Source organism: Tiliqua scincoides, chromosome 1 (assembly GCF_035046505.1).
Source record: "Tiliqua scincoides isolate rTilSci1 chromosome 1, rTilSci1.hap2, whole genome shotgun sequence".
NCBI lineage: Eukaryota > Metazoa > Chordata > Lepidosauria > Squamata > Scincidae > Tiliqua > Tiliqua scincoides.
The window spans coordinates 246794834-246812546 of NC_089821.1; the positions used below are offsets into that span (position 1 = coordinate 246794834).

The following is a 17713-nucleotide window of genomic DNA, read 5'->3' on the forward strand; positions in this document are numbered from 1 at the left end:
AATCAAGCGCAGGACCAATTGTCTTATTCTACATACAGGTGGCCATGCTCAGCCTGGCTGCAATGAATTATTAGCTCCTGCCACAGAGCAGATGCAATAGTCTCCGGTCTGTAATGGGAGAGGAAACCTAGATTCACATGTTGGTCCAGAACCTGGTATTGCCAAGTGCAGATATAACAATCTGTATGTGAGCAATTCCAATAGACTCAAGGGACACACATGACCACCACCCATGTGACTTTGTGCTGAGCTGTAAAGTAACCACGTCCATCTCAGCCATAAGAAATAAGGATGTGAAGCGTTTGAACTTGTCACTTTCAGTGACTTTAATATTGTAATATCTAAGGGCCTTCTCAGCTGTGGCACCTATCCTATGGAACTCCCTCCCCCTTGATTTACTAACTGTTCTCTCCTTAGAGACTTTCCAGCAGGGTCTGAAGACTTTTCAGACAAGCCTTCTGAGTCCTCGACTTCTGAACAGCTTTTACAGATTGGATGCTTTATATAGTGTTTTGCTGCTACCCTTGCATTTTTATTGTATTTGTGCTTTTATTGTAATCTGTTGTTTTAACATTTTATTAATGTTACATTGTAAATGTTTAATTGTGTTCTATTTTTTTGTATTTCTTGTAAGCAGCCTTGGGTTCTCCTAGGGGCAGAGAGGCAGGGAAAATATGATAAATAAGTATCTGTAGTGTTGTAATATATTTTTTATTGTTTAATGGCATCAGCCATTCTGGGACCTTTTTTAAAACAGGGGTGCCCTACAGACTGCCATGTTTGTCTGGGCTCTTGTCAGCTGATCCCAAACTGAATAAGGTTAGCTGACTCTTACCTTGCCCAACCTCAGGAGTTAGGTACATCAGGTCTTCTATTACGCCTGCCTCCAGGTCAGCTCTCCAGCCTGAACAGCTGTTCGCCTGGAGTAATGTTGCTGCCCTTTCCTTGTCTACATCTGTGCCCCTGCTCTGTGCCAGCCAATACCAGAACCAGCCTTGCGCACTGCAGCTTGTCTTGGAGCTACCCAAGGTGTGACAACAGTAATGGTTAATCATTGCTGTTTTATTGATATTGTTGCCCTGGCTGAAAGCTGCCTTGGGCTCTTTTACATGGAGGAGAAAGGCAGGGCAATTTTTAAAAGTCAATAAATCATCTGAGTCTTGGTCAGGAGATGGATGACAGAGGAAAACAAATGAAAAAAACATACTTGTGTGTGTGTGTGTGTGTGTGTGTGTGTGCGCGCGTAGCCAGGAGATTGTGTAGCAACCTTTAATACAAACCATGTTGCTCCTAGCTTGGGTTTTGTGAAACAAAAACAGAATCAGCATGGGCGTTCTTTACCTTATCTATGAGGGCAAATTCTCTCAGTTCCATTTGGAAATTTGCTTGGCAAATGGAACTATTTCCCCCTAAACTGGAAAATAGTTCAGATGTTTCTGAGTCAACTGCAACTGTACCAAAATTCTAAATTTCAAACTTGGGATCACGATAGGGTCCAAACTGCTTCCCACCAACCTCCATCCAACACACAACCTGGTTGCTCCCACCTGGTTGGTTGCTCCCAACACTCAACCTGGATGCAGTTGTCATGGGGCTTTAACACTGAAGGCCTATGAGGCATCCAATCTCTCATCCCTGGCACCTTCCATGCAGCTGCTGCTGTAGTTCAGGGGCCAAGGACTACAGCAGCATTGGAGGATTTAGGAACTCTGGGTATACATGTAGCAAGGTCCTCAGTACCTGGTTTACTGCTATTGTAACCCATGGTGCTATGGATGAACGGATGGTGACCTCACAGACAGACAACCAGTGACATTTCCTCTCATTGCCACAAGAGCAGTAGGAAGGCAACCAGGAAGCTATGATGTGAAGGGACTCTGCTGAAGGGACTCTTGCAGAACTAGTATGAGCTGGGCCTAAACTTTGTTAGAGTTAAACTTAGCTCTTAATCAGTTTGGGGGAAGGGTGTGCATATTCACTAAAACAAGCCTCCACTTTGGTGCCATCACTACAGAGGCATGCCCACACTGGCTCTGAACTAAGTGGTAGGTTATGAGTAAGGTTGCCAGATGATGGTCTCCCGCTGCTTGTTCCCTCCCCAGCTTAGCTGCCCAGGCTCCTTCTCTGGCATGACAGAGAGATAACTACAGTGTAGGAGAAACCCCTCTCGTTCCATTCAGCACCATGCAAACACACAGCTGCCCCTGCTGACATTGGTGATCCACACCTGATGCCTGTCCTCTTGGCAACCATGTGGCTACACAGTGTGCAGCTCCCCCCAGCAGCTGAATAAAAGAGCAGGGATTCCTAGCTCACCTCGATTGCCCAGCAGTGGCAGGAGACAATTTAGCACCTGTCTGGTTAAGAATATCAGGCCAGAGATGGAGGGTAGGTGCCAGGGCCAGAGAGGAAAGGACAGAAGGAGCCACAGAAGGTTTCACAGAAGGAGCCCTATCTCTCTTTTCTCTTGCCATAATGGGAGCATTAAAGGTCATTTCTGTTCTCTGGCTGACTGATCTGGCAGTTCTGAAGACAACACCCTTGATCACAGTGGGTGGAGGACACAGGCAGAAGGTCTTTCTGTTCCAAATTATTCCAGATTTTCTTCTTCAAGAACTCTCTGACCTCATTCCTGTCTGTTTCCTCCTGCCCAGGCAGGAGAGGGAGGTGCAGGAACAGCCCAGTCATCTCAGTCGGAGATATTTAAAGCTGTTACTAATGACAAAATGTTGGAACCAGGTGAACCATTCTGAAAGCCTATGCCTAGGTACTTTAATGGAATTTTAATGAAATGTTACAGAATTTCCTGTTTACTTGCTTCTCAAGTGAGCTTCCCATGGATTACTGAGCTCTGATTACAGAGGCAGAGTCTGGAACTGCCTTCCGTAGCTATTTCTTGGTATGCAAGGGAGCAGGAGACAACGTCTTACAAAAATTAACTGTTCGTGTTCACTGTTTTCAACATAATATGTACTAGATGGATGTTTCAAAGTCTACCACAAGCATCAAACATTGCCAGGGTATCTCAACAATATAGCTAGAAAATACAGTCAAATATCACCATATAATGCAGCTAGGGAGGTTAACATTGTGTGCTTGGTGCATTTTTAATGTCTGCATGGTAGGCAGAAAATCTACAAGTGCAGCTTTTCCCATCATTGGATTTTTAAGGAGGAAAAAAAATGTTATTTTGCTGTCTCTTGTGTCAGTGCTAAAGACACAGACCATCTGCCCATAAAAAGGTACAGTAGCCTTTGGTCCTTCAACAGTCTTAGGGCCCAATCCTATCGAGTGTGTGCCAGCTCACCACCAGCATGCACTGTCATAAATGTGCCGTAAGGCATGTTTGTGGGTGTTACTGCTGGCCCAGCACCAGAGCTGGTCCAGCGCAAGCCCACACTGGGACAGGGCTGGTCAGAGGTCAGCAATCTGTCGCCAGACACTCTGCGCAAAGCGCCTGGCAGCGGAGAGGTAAATTGGGGCATGAGGGGAGATGGGGAGGAGGTGTTCCAGGACAGGCAGAGGGTGGGGAAAGGCATGGAGGTGGAGAGAGTGGGGTGGGTGGGGGGTAGAACTAACGGAGCTCAGCTTCACCGGATCCAGAGCCCCATTTCGGGCCTCACAGCGCCGGCTAAAAAGCATTGTGGGGCTACTTCCCTTACTTGGGGGAACGAATGTCCCCTTCTCCAAGGAGCCTCTGTCGGCTGCCCAGTGCATGCAGGATACCATTTTTGGTACCAGGCAGCTCAAGATTGGGCTGTGAGAGAGCTGGATAATGGACCAATTGTCCATTGTTGACAGTGGATCTAACACTTCCATTCAGCTGTTGCAGAAAATACATCATCAGTGAAACACATGCATCTATATTAAGGGAGGGGAACTCACTAATTTATTTTCAAATGATAGTTCTGGCATTTCAGAAAGATAAAAACATGGATGTAGAGAAAATAAAGAAGCGGTTTTAAAACAACATTTTCAAGAAACTATTACTTAAAAGTAAGAAGCCTGCTTATACTACAGATGAGAGATAAAAATCATTCTATACTGTACAAAACTGATTAATGATTGAATTTTTTTGTGCCACCTTAACCTCAATGTTGGTTGACAATCAAACATTAAATCTCCTTAAATTAATATGAAAGGATCCAATAAGGCTATTGGCTGTTGTTATGTAGCTTTGCAGCTTATTTTGCAGCAGCCCAGCCAGGTAGATTATTCCTGAGTTTATAGTATCTAAGGATCCAGTTTGCAACCACAGAATTTTATTTATCTGAACAGACCAGAAAGATATGGCAGTCTGATCCCATATGTATGTACATGGAAATAAGTCTCACTGCTTTCAGTGATGCTTACTCCTGTTTGGAGTGTGTAGGATTGCAGCCAGAGACACATAGCTCCATCTGAAACCAATTCCTTTTGCATTTGTTAAATTTATATGTTGCTTTTTGGTCCCATGCATAAGATAGCTTACAAGGTCAATAAGTGAAAAAATACAATCTTAAGGATCCGAACTAGAAGCATAATCTTTCACAGATTATGAATTTTTTTTTTTTAAACTGGACAAAAACTTTCTAGCTTGCAGGTAAAATGGAAGCAGACAACTTCCTAAGTTTATCTTTCATGAGTATTTTTCCCTTCCTTCCCCTCAATTAGCTCTCAATTTCCAAGTTATTTTATTTTTAAAAAATGTCCTTTATTAATTAATAAAACAATCCAATCACAGAAGCATTAAACAGGATACCAAATATAAAAAGAAAAAAAAAGACTAAAGGAGACCTGTACCAAAGATTTTCATTCATCAGTCAGTCTTGACAGTAAGTATCATGTAATCATATGGTCATATAATCAATATGTTAAAAAAAAGACTTAAAAAAAATGAAAAAGATGAAAAAAGCAATCTCGCAGTAAGATGAAGGAACAAAAGGCCCATATTAAGTTGTGCACATTGTATCATTACATCCCTGCAGTGGCAAATCTGCCATTCAATGAAAGGGGCAAATGCCCCGGGGCACAGAGCTCACTGAGGCTCCTGACGCAGCCGGACACTGTGCTTCCGGTTTGCCCAGGGAAGATTCAGTAGGCTTCCCTGGTGCATCCTGGAGTTGCACAAGGCTCTTTGTGCTCCAGGTAAGAGGGGGGGAGTTTTGCGCACAGAGGGGTGGCGGCATCCTGCAAAGGGGGCACCATCACAGACCTTTGCCTCCAGTGCAGGACTGGGGAAGGCCACCACTGCATCCCTGGGATAATCAGGAAAGAGCAACACATCAGATTTATCTGAACCACAATATAATTCCTGCTTGTCACAACAATTGCAGGATATGCTTTCTCACACTCAATCTCAAAAACTGAATAATTCAAAATTGGGAAAAAACAGACACAGATTTTCTCTTTGTGTGAGAGGATGGCTTACTATATACAGGATATGCCCGCTGTACAACTGATAGCTGAAAATACAGTACGCTGGAAGTTGCAGAATACCACAAAGAAAATCTTCCAGGTATGCATGTTTCTTATTTTATTTAATCTGTTTGATTTCTGCCTCCTGCAAGTCAAGGATTCGAAGGTTATAGGAGTGGGCTGCCAAGTTCAGCTGTGAGATCCTGGTCAATAGGATTTGCTGACTGAAGCAGATTGAGATGTTGCTTGATCTTGAACCTGTGCTGGTCAGCTATCTTAATATTCATGGCTGATAGATCAGATTTGAGATTGTTGACGGAATCTTGCAGCTGTTGGATCGATCCTTCAATCACTTTCCCATTTTCAAGAAGCCTTGAAAGCTCGTCTGGTTGTTGTGACAACTGTTGAGAGTGACCTTCCAATTTTGTTGACAGTTGTCCATGTGTTGTTGATAATAAAGCAGCAATTTTCACCAGCAGAAGAACCTGCCGATTATCCAGGAGTAGGGGACAACAAAGCGAATTTATCTCTCTAAGGAAATATAATTACTCAAAATAAACTCCAAATGGCTCTATATGGAATAGCAAATTATTTAGATGTTAGCACTAATTAACAATTGAAAAACAACCAAAGCCAACTTGCCAAGTCTATCAGAAGAACAGAGTGTAGCAAAAAGAGCTGCGTTCAGGATGCCATCTTGAATACAACTCCAATTTCCAAGTTACGTTAAGATTGCTTGAGGTCCTGTAACCTTCCCATTCCATCACTTGTATGTTGAATTTCTTTCTGGTCCACTCAATAGGTCATCAATCGGCATTAAAGTCAATTCCCTTAAGGATGCATTAAAATCAGCTTTCTACATCTTACTGAGTAACCTGAGAGAGGGGAAAAAATATTATTTGCAAGTTTTTACCCCTTATATATCTTATTAAATGCTTAACAAGTACAAAAATCAAAAGCACATGAATCGTTTACATGCCTCTTTTTTGCCTGTTTTCCCCTAATTTTGGATACTTCTAACCCACCAGAGACTCCTGTGATGTCTCAGCAGCCTAAAAGCTGCAGTGAGATCATGTGCAGGGAAGCCAGATCAAGTTCTGGTCTGGGTCCATCTTAAGAACATAAGAACATAAGAACAGCCCCACTGGATCAGGCCATAGGCCCATCTAGTCCAGCTTCCTGTATCTCACAGCGGCCCACCAAATGCCCCAGGGAGCACACCAGATAACAAGAGACCTCATCCTGGTGCCCTCCCTTGCATCTGGCCTTCTGATATAACCCATTTCTAAAATCAGGAGATTGCGCATACACATCATGGCTTGTACCCCATAATGGATTTTTCCTCCAGAAACTTGTCCAATCCCCTTTTAAAGGCGTCCAGGCCTGATGCCGTCACCACATCCTGTGGCAAGGAGTTCCACAGACCAACCACACGCAGGAGTTCCACAGACCAACCACACTATCTTAGACAATAGTCCCTGGCCAGCCCTCCTGCTGAGATTGACTTGCAACAGATAACAGGCATCCAAGATGCCCAGATAGTCATAAACCACCCAATCCGATGAAACAATTACATCATCAACTCTAGATTTTATAAAGTCACGCAAAGGGATGCTTGTATCTGTTGGTGGTCTACTGTTAGAGAACAGCTGGTGTTTTTAGCTGAAGCGGCACTCCTACTCACCCCCTTGCTTTGTTACTGAATGTGCTTTTAAAGACACGCACAACATGTGCACATGAGGGAGATCTATTATGTGTGTAGGAACCAAGTGTAATGGCCAGCGCCACAACTCAGTGAAATGACATAAATAAGGAGGAAATGGTAAGTTATGGGTAAATATGTAATTATAGATAACTTTTATTGTGTGGATAAAAAAACAGTAATGGAGAGTGGAGTCAATAATAAAATGCAATAAAAATGGAATAAAAATCCTAGGCCCAAATCCTAACCAACTTTCCAGCACTGGCATAACTGTGCCATGGGACATGTGCAGCATCCTGCAGTTGGGGAGCACTCACGAGGCCACCTCAAAGTAAGGAAATGTTTGTTCCCTTACCTTAGAGCTGCATTGCCCTTAAGTCAGTGCTGGAAAGTGGGTTAGGATTGCATCCTTAGTCTCACAAGCATGCAACACTCACACAAAAGAGGGGAAAAAACAGAGATGTGAAATGTGTTGTCAGTTTGACTGCACACAAGACACCGGGTGGGGGAGAGTTGTGAGTCAATGGTCCAGGGTTACCAAAGTGTCCTATCTGTATCTGCTGAGGCTTTTTGAAGCTTGGTAGAAACTGTGGAGCAAGGGTGCCAAAACACAATGTTCACCAGTCGCAAAGACAGAGCGAAGGGCAGCAAAGGGTTGAAAAGCAAGCCCTTTATTACATTCCGTATAATTTTTGCTAATTTACTTGCCTGGTCCAACTTTATGTGACAGGGTGCAGATTTCTCATGCTTACAGAGAGAGTACAAGTTCTGCTACTATTTGTCTTTGTCAGGTTTTTTGGCATCCCAGGCTTGAGATTGCTATTAGCCAGGATGTGGCAGGAGGGCCTGATATCTTTGAAACTGATATCACTTTCAACTGATATAACTGATAGGATGTGGCAGGAGGGCCTGATATCGCTTTGAAACGGGCAGTGGTTTGCCCCCTCCTGAAGAAGCCCTCCCTGGATTCCACTGTGTTGGGTAACTACCGGCCAGTCTCTAACATCCCGTTTCTGGGCAAGGTAATTGAGCGGGTGGTGGCGGCCCAACTCCAGAGGGTCTTGGATGAAGCGGATTATCTGGATCCTTTTCAATCTGGTTTCAGGCCGGGCTTTGGGACGGAAACCGCCTTGGTCGCCTTGGTGGATGACCTACGCCGGGGACTGGACAGGGGGAGTGCGTCCCTGTTGGTCCTGCTGGACCTCTCGGCGGCTTTCGATACCATCGACCGTGGTATCCTTCTGGGCCGACTGGCCGAGTTGGGAGTTGGAGGCACTGTTTTGCGGTGGTTCCACTCCTACTTGGAGGGTCGGTCCCAGATGGTGGTGCTGCGGGATGCCTGTTCGACACCATGGCCTTTGAGGTGTGGGGTGCCGTAGGGTTCACTTCTGTCCCCCATGCTATTTAACATCTACATGAAACCGCTGGGAGATGTCATCCGGGGGTTTGGAGTGGGGTGCCATCAATATGCTGATGACACCCAGCTCTATCTCTCCTTTCCTCCAGACTCCAGGGTGGCGGTTGAGGGCCTGGAGTGCTGTCTGGAAGCAGTGAAGATCTGGATGGGGGCTAACAAGCTGAAATTAAATCCGGATAAGACAGAGGCTCTCCTGGTTCGGAAATCCTCGATGCAGGTGCTGGATTATCGGCTTGCTCTGAATGGGGTTGCACTCCCCCTGAAGGAGCAGGTCCGCAGCTTGGAGGTCCACCTGGACTCGCAGCTGCTCCTGGATTCCCAGGTGGCGGCTGTGGCTACGGGGGCCTTCGCTCAGCTTCGACTGGTGTGACAGCTGCGTCCGTACTTGGATCGTGCAGACCTGGCCATGGTGATCCATGCTATGGTGACATCGAGGTTAGATTATTGTAACGTGCTTTATGTGGGGCTGCCCCTGAAGACAGTTCGGAAACTGCAGTTAGTGCAGAATGCGGCGGCCCGTGTAGTCACTGGAGCTAGGTGGTTTGACTCAGTCAGTCCGCTTCTCCGGGGACTACATTGGCTGCCCATTCGTTTCCGGGCCCAATTCAAGGTGCTGGTTTTGACCTTTAAAGCCCTATACTGCTCTGGGCCAGGCTATCTTAGAGATCGCCTACTCCCGTACAATCCGGCTCAGGTCATCAGAGAAGGCCTTTTTACAAGTGCCACCGCCTAAGGAGGTAAGTGGGGCCGCGGCAAGAAATAGGGCCTTCTCAGTAGTGGCACCAACGTTGTGGAACTCCTTTCCCCTTGACTTGAGAATGGCTCCCTCTCTTGAGTTTTTTCGGCAAGGCCTGAAGACCCTGCTCTTTAAATAAGCCTTCTGATTCCATGGCCTTTTTAACACTTTTATACATTTTTTAGTTTCTTTTGACAGGCTGGATTCCTCTATGATTTGCTGTTTTATGCTCTTTCTATTCTGACTTTATTCTGACTACTGTTTTTATGGCCTCTGTTAATGTGTTTTTAATATGTTTTTATCTGTGTTAAATCATGCTTTTTAAAATTGTCTTTACATGTTGTAAGCCACCCTGGGTCCCTTTCAGGGAGAAGGGCGGGATACAAATAAAGTTTATTATTATTATTATTACTATTATTACTATTATTACTATTATTATTAATCTGGGCCTGGTGTGAAACGATCAGCAAAGCAGCACAGCTGATGCAATCAACTGCACCTGCTGCAGGTGGGCGTCACGTGACTTGGGGAGTGATGAGTGCTGAATCACGTAGGCTATGGTGGAGTGGTGCAATGCACCACTGGACAATCAATCAGAATGGGTCACAAGACTGTCTTGTGACTATGAGGTTGCCCTACTCTGATTGGCTGGCCCCGGTATATATGGGGGCAAGAGCAGACTCCAGATGTGGGTCGCTGTGGTGGAGTTTCTGCGTGTCGTGCTGCTGGTTTGTTCTGTGACTTGGACTGTGCTTGATCATGACTGTGCCTCTCTGTATCCCTGACTTCTGGACCATATGACTGACTACTCTTCTGCCTGCTCCTTTACTAATACATACTTCTGCAACAAACAAGCCTGTGTCTGCTTCTCTGGCTCTGTTTGGGATCGCCTGCTTCTTGTGCTGTCTCCCTACACTCCCGTGCCACTCTGCGAGCGGGAAGGCAAGGGCTGTCCTCCCCTGCTGACCTGACAGTCTTCAAGGGAGACCCCTCAGGTTTCTGGGGCCCTAGGAGGATGCCTAGGGCTCAGAGGGGCACAGTTTTATACAGATTAGTTTTTTTAAAAAACCAATTTTAAAAAATGTAACTGTATATATATATTTTCTTTTTAGATAAATATCACAACAGTGATATGGAATATAATTAATTACAAAGTCTTAATAAAAATTTGTATACTCATGCATAGAGTTCAAAATATTTTGGCATCAGCCCTGCCTCTCTGGGTTTCTCAGTCTTGGGTAGTTGCAGTGAAAACCATTGGTTTTTCAAGTAAATCCTGGTCTGATCAGTAGGAAGAGTGTGGAGCAGGGCCACCACTAAGCACAGGCAGCCCAATCCTGTGCTCCCAGTGCCCAGAACTGCAATGGCGCCAAAAATGGCTGCTGCTGCATTCTGCAGATTACGCAGGCTGTGCCGACAGCTCCTCGGGAGAAGGGGACTTTCAACCCAAGAGTCAGTGTAGAATTTTGAGCCTCCATGTTGGGCTGGTGGCCCAAGACAGAGGCTCAGGATCTGGTGCAACAAAGCTCCACCAGTCCCGCCTCCCTCCCCCCTGCTCCCACCCCCCAGCACACCTTCCCTCCACCCTGTCCCTGCCCCCACCTGCCTCCCCGCTGCCCCAGAATGCCTCCTCCCCGCCTCCCCTCATGCCCCAAATGTCTCTCTGCTGGCTGGTAGTCCTTGTGACCACCAAGCAGCAGAGCTTCAGTGCTTGCCCAGCGCTAGCCCTGCATTGACCAGCACTGGGCTAGCACTGGCACTCCACAGGCGCTAAGGTCCACAAATGTGCCTTATGGTACATTTGCGACAGTGCATGCCAGTGGTGAGCCAGTGCATACCGTATAGGATTGGGCCGTAATCCCTGTGCATGTTTGACTTCTCCATTCCTTTTTCTATTTTTCCACCTCATATATGATATTTTAATAACCAAAAGAGATTATCCATAATAGCATGTTTCTAAACACGTCTACTCAGCAGTAAATCCCACTGAATTCATTGGGACCTGCTCTGAAGAAAATGTGCATAGAATTACAGGCTACATTAAATATGTGCCTTGCAGTTGTGGATGTACAAGCCTTGCTTTGCCAATAATTAATAAACATCACCTAGATCTAAGCAAATTTGTTTCATTTTTGCCTTCCTTCTTTTACTCAAATATAATTGAAAGTTTAGACTTGATGGCATATTAATTTCCCATTTAGCTAGTGTGGGGGTTGTTGCCAATATGTCCAAAACTTCTGAAGCTTTTAATTAGAGTTCTAGCATTCTAATTACCTTCAGTAATGAAAAAGCAAAAGGAATCGCACCACAGATACATTTTTCCCCATATGATGATCAACATCATTATTAAAAAAAACCTCTAAAAAAGTAAGCACCTCTTTTTTTTTCCCCCCTGAAGAGTGAACTCAGACCAGCCATTAGGTTTCAGATCATATCCTCTAAACAAAATTCCAACTGGATTTTTAAGAAAATCAAATTATCTTGCCCCAGGCTCAGCTGTGCTGGAGTCAGGACTAGGTCAACCACAAGGCTCACAAGTGGCCACCCCTGTGGTCTAATTTTGCAGGGCCGTATTCTTTACTGAATTCTCTTTTCTCCATTTGGATATCATGAATAGAAGTGTTTGAAAACTTTTTTTTTCAGATTTCTGTACGAAATCTCCCCACCTCACCCCAACAGGTTTATCACCTCTTAAAGCCCCCCCCCCCATTTACTGTTTATAAATGAAACTTACCCCACATTGGGTATGTTGCACATGTAGGCACATATCTAGTTTGGTACTGTAAGGTTAAAAACAGCCATAGGAAGGCTGAGAGCCCAATCATGTGCTCAGCAGCACAGCTTAGTGCCACCGAGCATTGTCGCAAACATGCCATAAGGCAAGTTTGTGAGATTCTGTGCCGGGCTACCACCTGTGCTAGCCCAGCACCAGCCAGTGCTGGGCTAGCGTGGGGCGGTTGCCCAGCCTCTGTGGCTCAGCGGTCTCCTGGACCACCGAGCTGCAGCACGGTAAGCGGGGTTGGGGAGGAGGTGTTCTGGGGAGGAGGGAGGCTGGCGGGGGTTGGAGAGAGGGCAGGGGGAAGGCATGATGTGGAGGCGTGATGCAGGAAGTGGGGTGGGTGGGAGGTGTGCCAGGGGGAAGGGAGGGAGGCAGGTCCGCGGAGTTATGATCCACAGGATCCAAGGTGCTTGTGGAGGGCTCATCACCCTCCACAACCACCTTTACCTTACCGCCAACCTTTTGGTCGGCGGTAAAGTGAGTAGCCCCATTGTGGGGCTGCTTACCTTACCTTGAGGAAGGGGATGAAAGTCCCCATCTCCCGAGGCGCCTCCCGTGGTAGCCTGGGGCGCGCAGGATCCAGCGGCAGTGGTTCTTGGTGCTGCTGAGCCTAGGCGCCCGGGGCAGCTCAGGATTGGGCTGTGAGTCGGATTGGGGCTACAATCCAACGTGTGCGTGTGTGGGGGGTAAGTTTTCTTCACGTTCCATTGTAAATTGTGCCCCCCCCCAGTTGCTATTTACCATACATTTTCAGCATGCAATCCCAGTCCAACCATGAGAGTTTTCCACATGTGCAATCATATGCAGGGGATGTATTAGATATTCTAATGATGACTACTCACATGCTGTGGTGTACCTGAAGGAGGGCAAGGGGGACAAATGCCCTGGGCGCCAGGCTTGGGGGGCGGCACCACACTACCATTCATTCCTCCCACGGCACCACCCTCGCTGCAACACTCAGATGGCCTGTGCACCAAACTGAGGGTCATTTCCCGAGGGGCATTCTGAGGGTTGAGGAAGCTGCACACTGCTTCCCAGATCCTCCAAAGACTTTGTAAAGTCTTTGGAGGGCTGAAAACATCACTTCTGGTTTTACAGAGGAAACCAGAAGTGACATTTTTATATCCTTAGAAGGCATTCTGAGGGCCAGGGAGGCAGTGCACCCCCTCCCTGGGCATCCGGAAGGAAGGAAGGAAGGGAGCAGCAGCCCAACCAGTGGGAGGGGGTGGCAGCTTACAGTTGTGGCCCCAGGCAGCACCGGGGCCAGGACTGCCACTGCCTACATGTGACCCCATACCTCCCACTGACTGTGTTGTCATATAACATTTGAACAGAACTAAAGTTATGGTAATAAGATGCTTGTTGAAATGATGAAGTTTTGATTGGGTTTTGCAAGTGTGATTTGTCTCAAAAGCTCTGAGAAGGATTTTTAATTTAGATTGTATTTTTAGATTACAGATCCAATGTGCCAGCAAGTTTCTGTTTTTTAAAAACACCCTGGTTTCAAGTGCCTGGTACAAATCAATTTGCAACTTCAGAGTACAATAAAAGGTGCTGCAAGGTATTGAAATAGCATTTTCATTGGGGGGGGGTGCTTTTTTATTTTTAAATTAGCAAACCAAAATCAGGTTGTTGAGGCAGTCTACTAGAACAAATGTGTCCATAGCAGCTTCAAAGAGGTTATTTTCATTGAGACCACAGCATGAAAGGAAAGGGTTAATCCCAACAGTCCAATCTGGATCACCTCCCCCCCCCCAGCTGCGATTTAGAAACAGACAGAAATGCACCCATAGGCACACACACACATGTGTAGTTTGACCCTTAATGAGTGAGCTCCTGATGCAGTTCTGAAACGCACTGCTTGCATTTGTTGCTTAGCATATGACAGTACTGGGGAAAATGTTTCTTGCTTGAGCTGGCCTTGAAAGGTACTTAGGAAACCCAGGCTACAATCCTATCCACACTTTCCTGGGAGTAAGAACCATTGGTTATAATGGGACTTACTTCTGAGTAGACATGCATAGGATTGGGCTCCCAATGGCCTTGCTTTGAGCACTAGACCAGACTGTACTATCTGTCATTAGATATCTTCCCTACACCCCTCTGCATAGTATAGGGCAGGAGGTCTGGTCTAGAGGGTAGAGCCTCCATTTGCCTGAAGATAACATCCGCAGGTCGCCAGTTCGAGGTCACCGGCACCGTGCGACCTTGAAGCAGCTGACAAGCTGATCCGAGTGATTCCATCTGCTCTGAGCGTAGGAGGATGGAGGCCAGAATGTTGCAACCAGATCAGAAAGAAACATCTGAATGTTGTGGTTTCTTGAAAGATAGAAACTTCTTTCAAATTGTAAAAATCCCTACAGGGATTTAATTAGCCTGCCTATGTAAACCTTGAATAAAGTCCGAGGAGACATCTGAGGACCAAGAAAGGCGGTATAGAAATACCTGTATTATTATTTTTATTATTATTATACTGATGACAATGTTCAGCAGTGGATCCCGTATCTGGAAGGTGGAGATCCCCCCCACTGCCACTTGGGTGGCAAATACCTGGGGTGCCATGCCTTTGGGGAAACCGCCAACTTCCTTGCCCCCCTGCTGCCATCTTCACCCCACCCAGAGCCTCCAGAGGGCCGGAGGAGACTTATGTGGCCCTCTGAAGGCCTTCTAAGGCCACCAGAGGGCCTTTAAAGGGCACTTCTGGATTTTGGACAAAAACCAGAAGTGACATTTTAAAGCCCTTAGAAGGCCTTTTGAAGGCCAGGAAGGCTTTAAGCCATGAGCCACTTTAAGCGACGAGTGCTGAGAGCCAGGAAAACACCCAGAGGTCCATGGAAGAGAATGCATCATCCCAGTTGGCCCTGTGCACTACTGTGCAGACACCCCCCTGCAGTCTGGTGCCTGCTCCTTCTGGCCACCTGCTTCATACATCACTGCTCCCTTCCCTCAAACACTTTGAAACTAAGACTTGACTAGCCACAGTTGCTGTCAGGTAGCCTTTTGGAACCAGATCCATTCTGAACTCTAAAGTCATATTCAGCCTCTGCTTTCTCCTGGCTCTAGATTTCCATTAAACTATAATGGGCCCTGGATCAAAGTCGAATAAAGTTCCAGAAAGAATTAAGGAGAGCAGCTAGCCTGCAGATCCCATTACTGAATAAGGGTGAAATCAGTGGATTTATGCTTGCCTCATGCTGCATGTGATCAGACTGTAAGGCTGAAGTGTTATGCATGCTTTAGAATAACTCCTGACTCAAAGGAAAGTACCACAAAGTAAGCATCGGATTGTGCTGAACATCTAAAACTCATAAATGAGTTTAGAAGCATGTTTAAGTTAATCATTGCAAGGGCAAATCAGATATGAAATTTTAAGAGCTGAAGGTGGGGCATGGCTTTTACTACAAACAGTGGCATGGAACTACTTCCAGCATTTGAGTTGCTTACTGGAAAGCAAAAGAGAAACCATTTTTTTTTTCCTATATCAACACTTTGGTAAATTCTTACCAGCATGTATTGAAGAATGTCGCGCACTTAGCAATACATGATCATTGTTATCCACTAGAAGACAGAAAAAGAAATATCAGTTCACTAAGAGAATCAATATAACTTACAGTGGACCCTCACTTCACAATAGTGATCCATACTGGAGAAATCAAAGTACTGTGAAAATATTGTAACGTCAACCCCATAATGCATTGTTTGTTGGCAATATATTCTAAGATCTCAGAAATTGAAATTTCTGCCACAGACGTAAGCTACTTTCTTCTCTAAAAGGTGATTTAAAAAGTGCCTACTATGCTCTTTGGATCCATAGTTATAGGTTTACACAATGATGCAAATATCAAACACAAATTACAAGGTGTTGATTGTATCAGGCAACTCAGAGCCCAATTCTATGCATATCTATTCAGAAGTAAATCCCATTGTAGTTAATGGAGCTTACTCCTACATAAGTGTAGATAGGATTGCAGCCTGAGAGCCCAATCCTGAGCTCGGCACGCCGGCTTCCCACTGGTGTGCACTGTCACAAATGTGCCGTAAGGCATGTCTGCGAGGCTTACTGCCAGGCCAGCGCCCGTGCTAGCCCAGTGCTGGCGGGGTGGAGGCATTCCGGGGAGGGGGGAGGCAGGCAGAGGGTGGAGAGATGGCGGGGAGGAGGCATGATGGGGAGGCGGGAGGCAGGGAGAGGCGGGGCGGGAGGCATGCTGGGAGGAGGGAGGGAGGGGGGTCCCGTGGAGCTCTGCTCCACTGGATCCAAGGCGTTCGTGTGGGGCTCGGTGCCTTACATAAATGCCTTTACATGAGTAGCCCCATGGCAGGGCTGCTTCCCTTACCCGGGAGAAGGGGACAAAAGTCCCCTTCTCCCGAGGTGCTGCCAGCAGTAGCCCGGGGCATACAGGATGCGGCGGCAGCCGTTTTCAGTGCCGCCGTGAGTCACAGCTTATATTCCAACAAGGTTTCTTAGTAAACTGAACATTTGTACAATAGTGACTGCACAGCACTGTAACTCTGTCTAAGCCTAGGCTATTCTTTTTACTTCCCACTTCCTGTGACCTGAACTACACATTATGCAGTACCAGAACAGTACAGTTTGGTTTTAACTTTTACTTTTGTGAAGCAGCCTTGTGGGACTGCAGGTCAGAGAAGTGTCAGGGAGCAGAAGTAGAGGATATTTAACCCTTGACTTCTTCACCTATTGCAAGGTCAAAATCACACCTCCGAAGCAGTTTTAACCCCATGTGCCACTGTAGCAAATGGCTCTTGAAATAGATCTTGAAATTAGAAGAATACTTCAGTATACGTATTATAGGCAAATCAGTCTGTGATATTTGGAATACATCAGGTATTTCAGCTTTCACTTTGGGCGCAACCCTAACCCCTTTTGTCAGTGCTTTCCAGCATTGACATAGTGGCAATGCAGCTCTGAGGGAAGGGAATAAACATTCCCTTACTTTGAGGAGGCCTCCATGAGTGACACCCAACTGCAGGATGCAGCGCATGTCCCATTGGCACCACTATGCCAGTGCTAGAAAGCACTGACATAAGGGGTTAGGATTGCACCCTTTGTCTGCTACATGTAGGCCTAATAAGTCTGGTTTTAGTATACTGATCTTTGAACCAGAACCAGAGAATGGTAGTTTGGCTACAAGGAAAAAAAGTAACAACAATGAATAAAAGCAGAAAGCAGGAGCTTGGAAAAAAGCTCCACTCACCTCATCTTCGTTGAAAGAGATTCTTGTCCCACCTACAGACATATTGTGAAACGCCTCTGGAAAGTACAAAATAAAGCTTGATGTTAAGGATGAAGAAGTGCTTGTAGAACTACTGAAGAAGGAGGGTTCTATGAAATACCACAAATTCTGCTTTGTTTACTACTGTTGTATCTAGTCAATAATACTTGCAAGTGTCACATTCAAAAGTTTAAAAATCCAGCCTTGCAAATTTTAAACTTCAGGCATTACGAATTTCCTGTCAAATAGTAAGAAACAAAATTAAAGCATGTGCAGACCAATCCTATGTATGTTTACTCAGCAGTAAGTGCCAGTGAGTTAATGGAGCGCACTCCCAAGTAAGTGTGCATAGGAATACTGCCTGAAAGAACATAATATGGAAAAAGCCCTGCTGGATCAGGCCAAAGGCCTTCTTAATCCAGTAGCCATCATGACTAGTATCCATTGATAG

At 45.9% G+C, this 17713-nt stretch overlaps 1 protein-coding gene across 1 annotated transcript in view; it reads right to left on the reverse strand.

Moving 5' to 3' along the window:
• Positions 1–17713, reverse strand: part of CAPN13 (calpain 13) — an 87797-nt gene that overhangs the window by 7234 nt on the left and 62850 nt on the right. The window contains exon 16 of the mRNA XM_066623297.1: positions 17245–17300. Within this exon, the coding sequence (XP_066479394.1) occupies positions 17245–17300 (56 nt within the window). The remainder of the gene's footprint in view (positions 1–17244; positions 17301–17713) is intronic.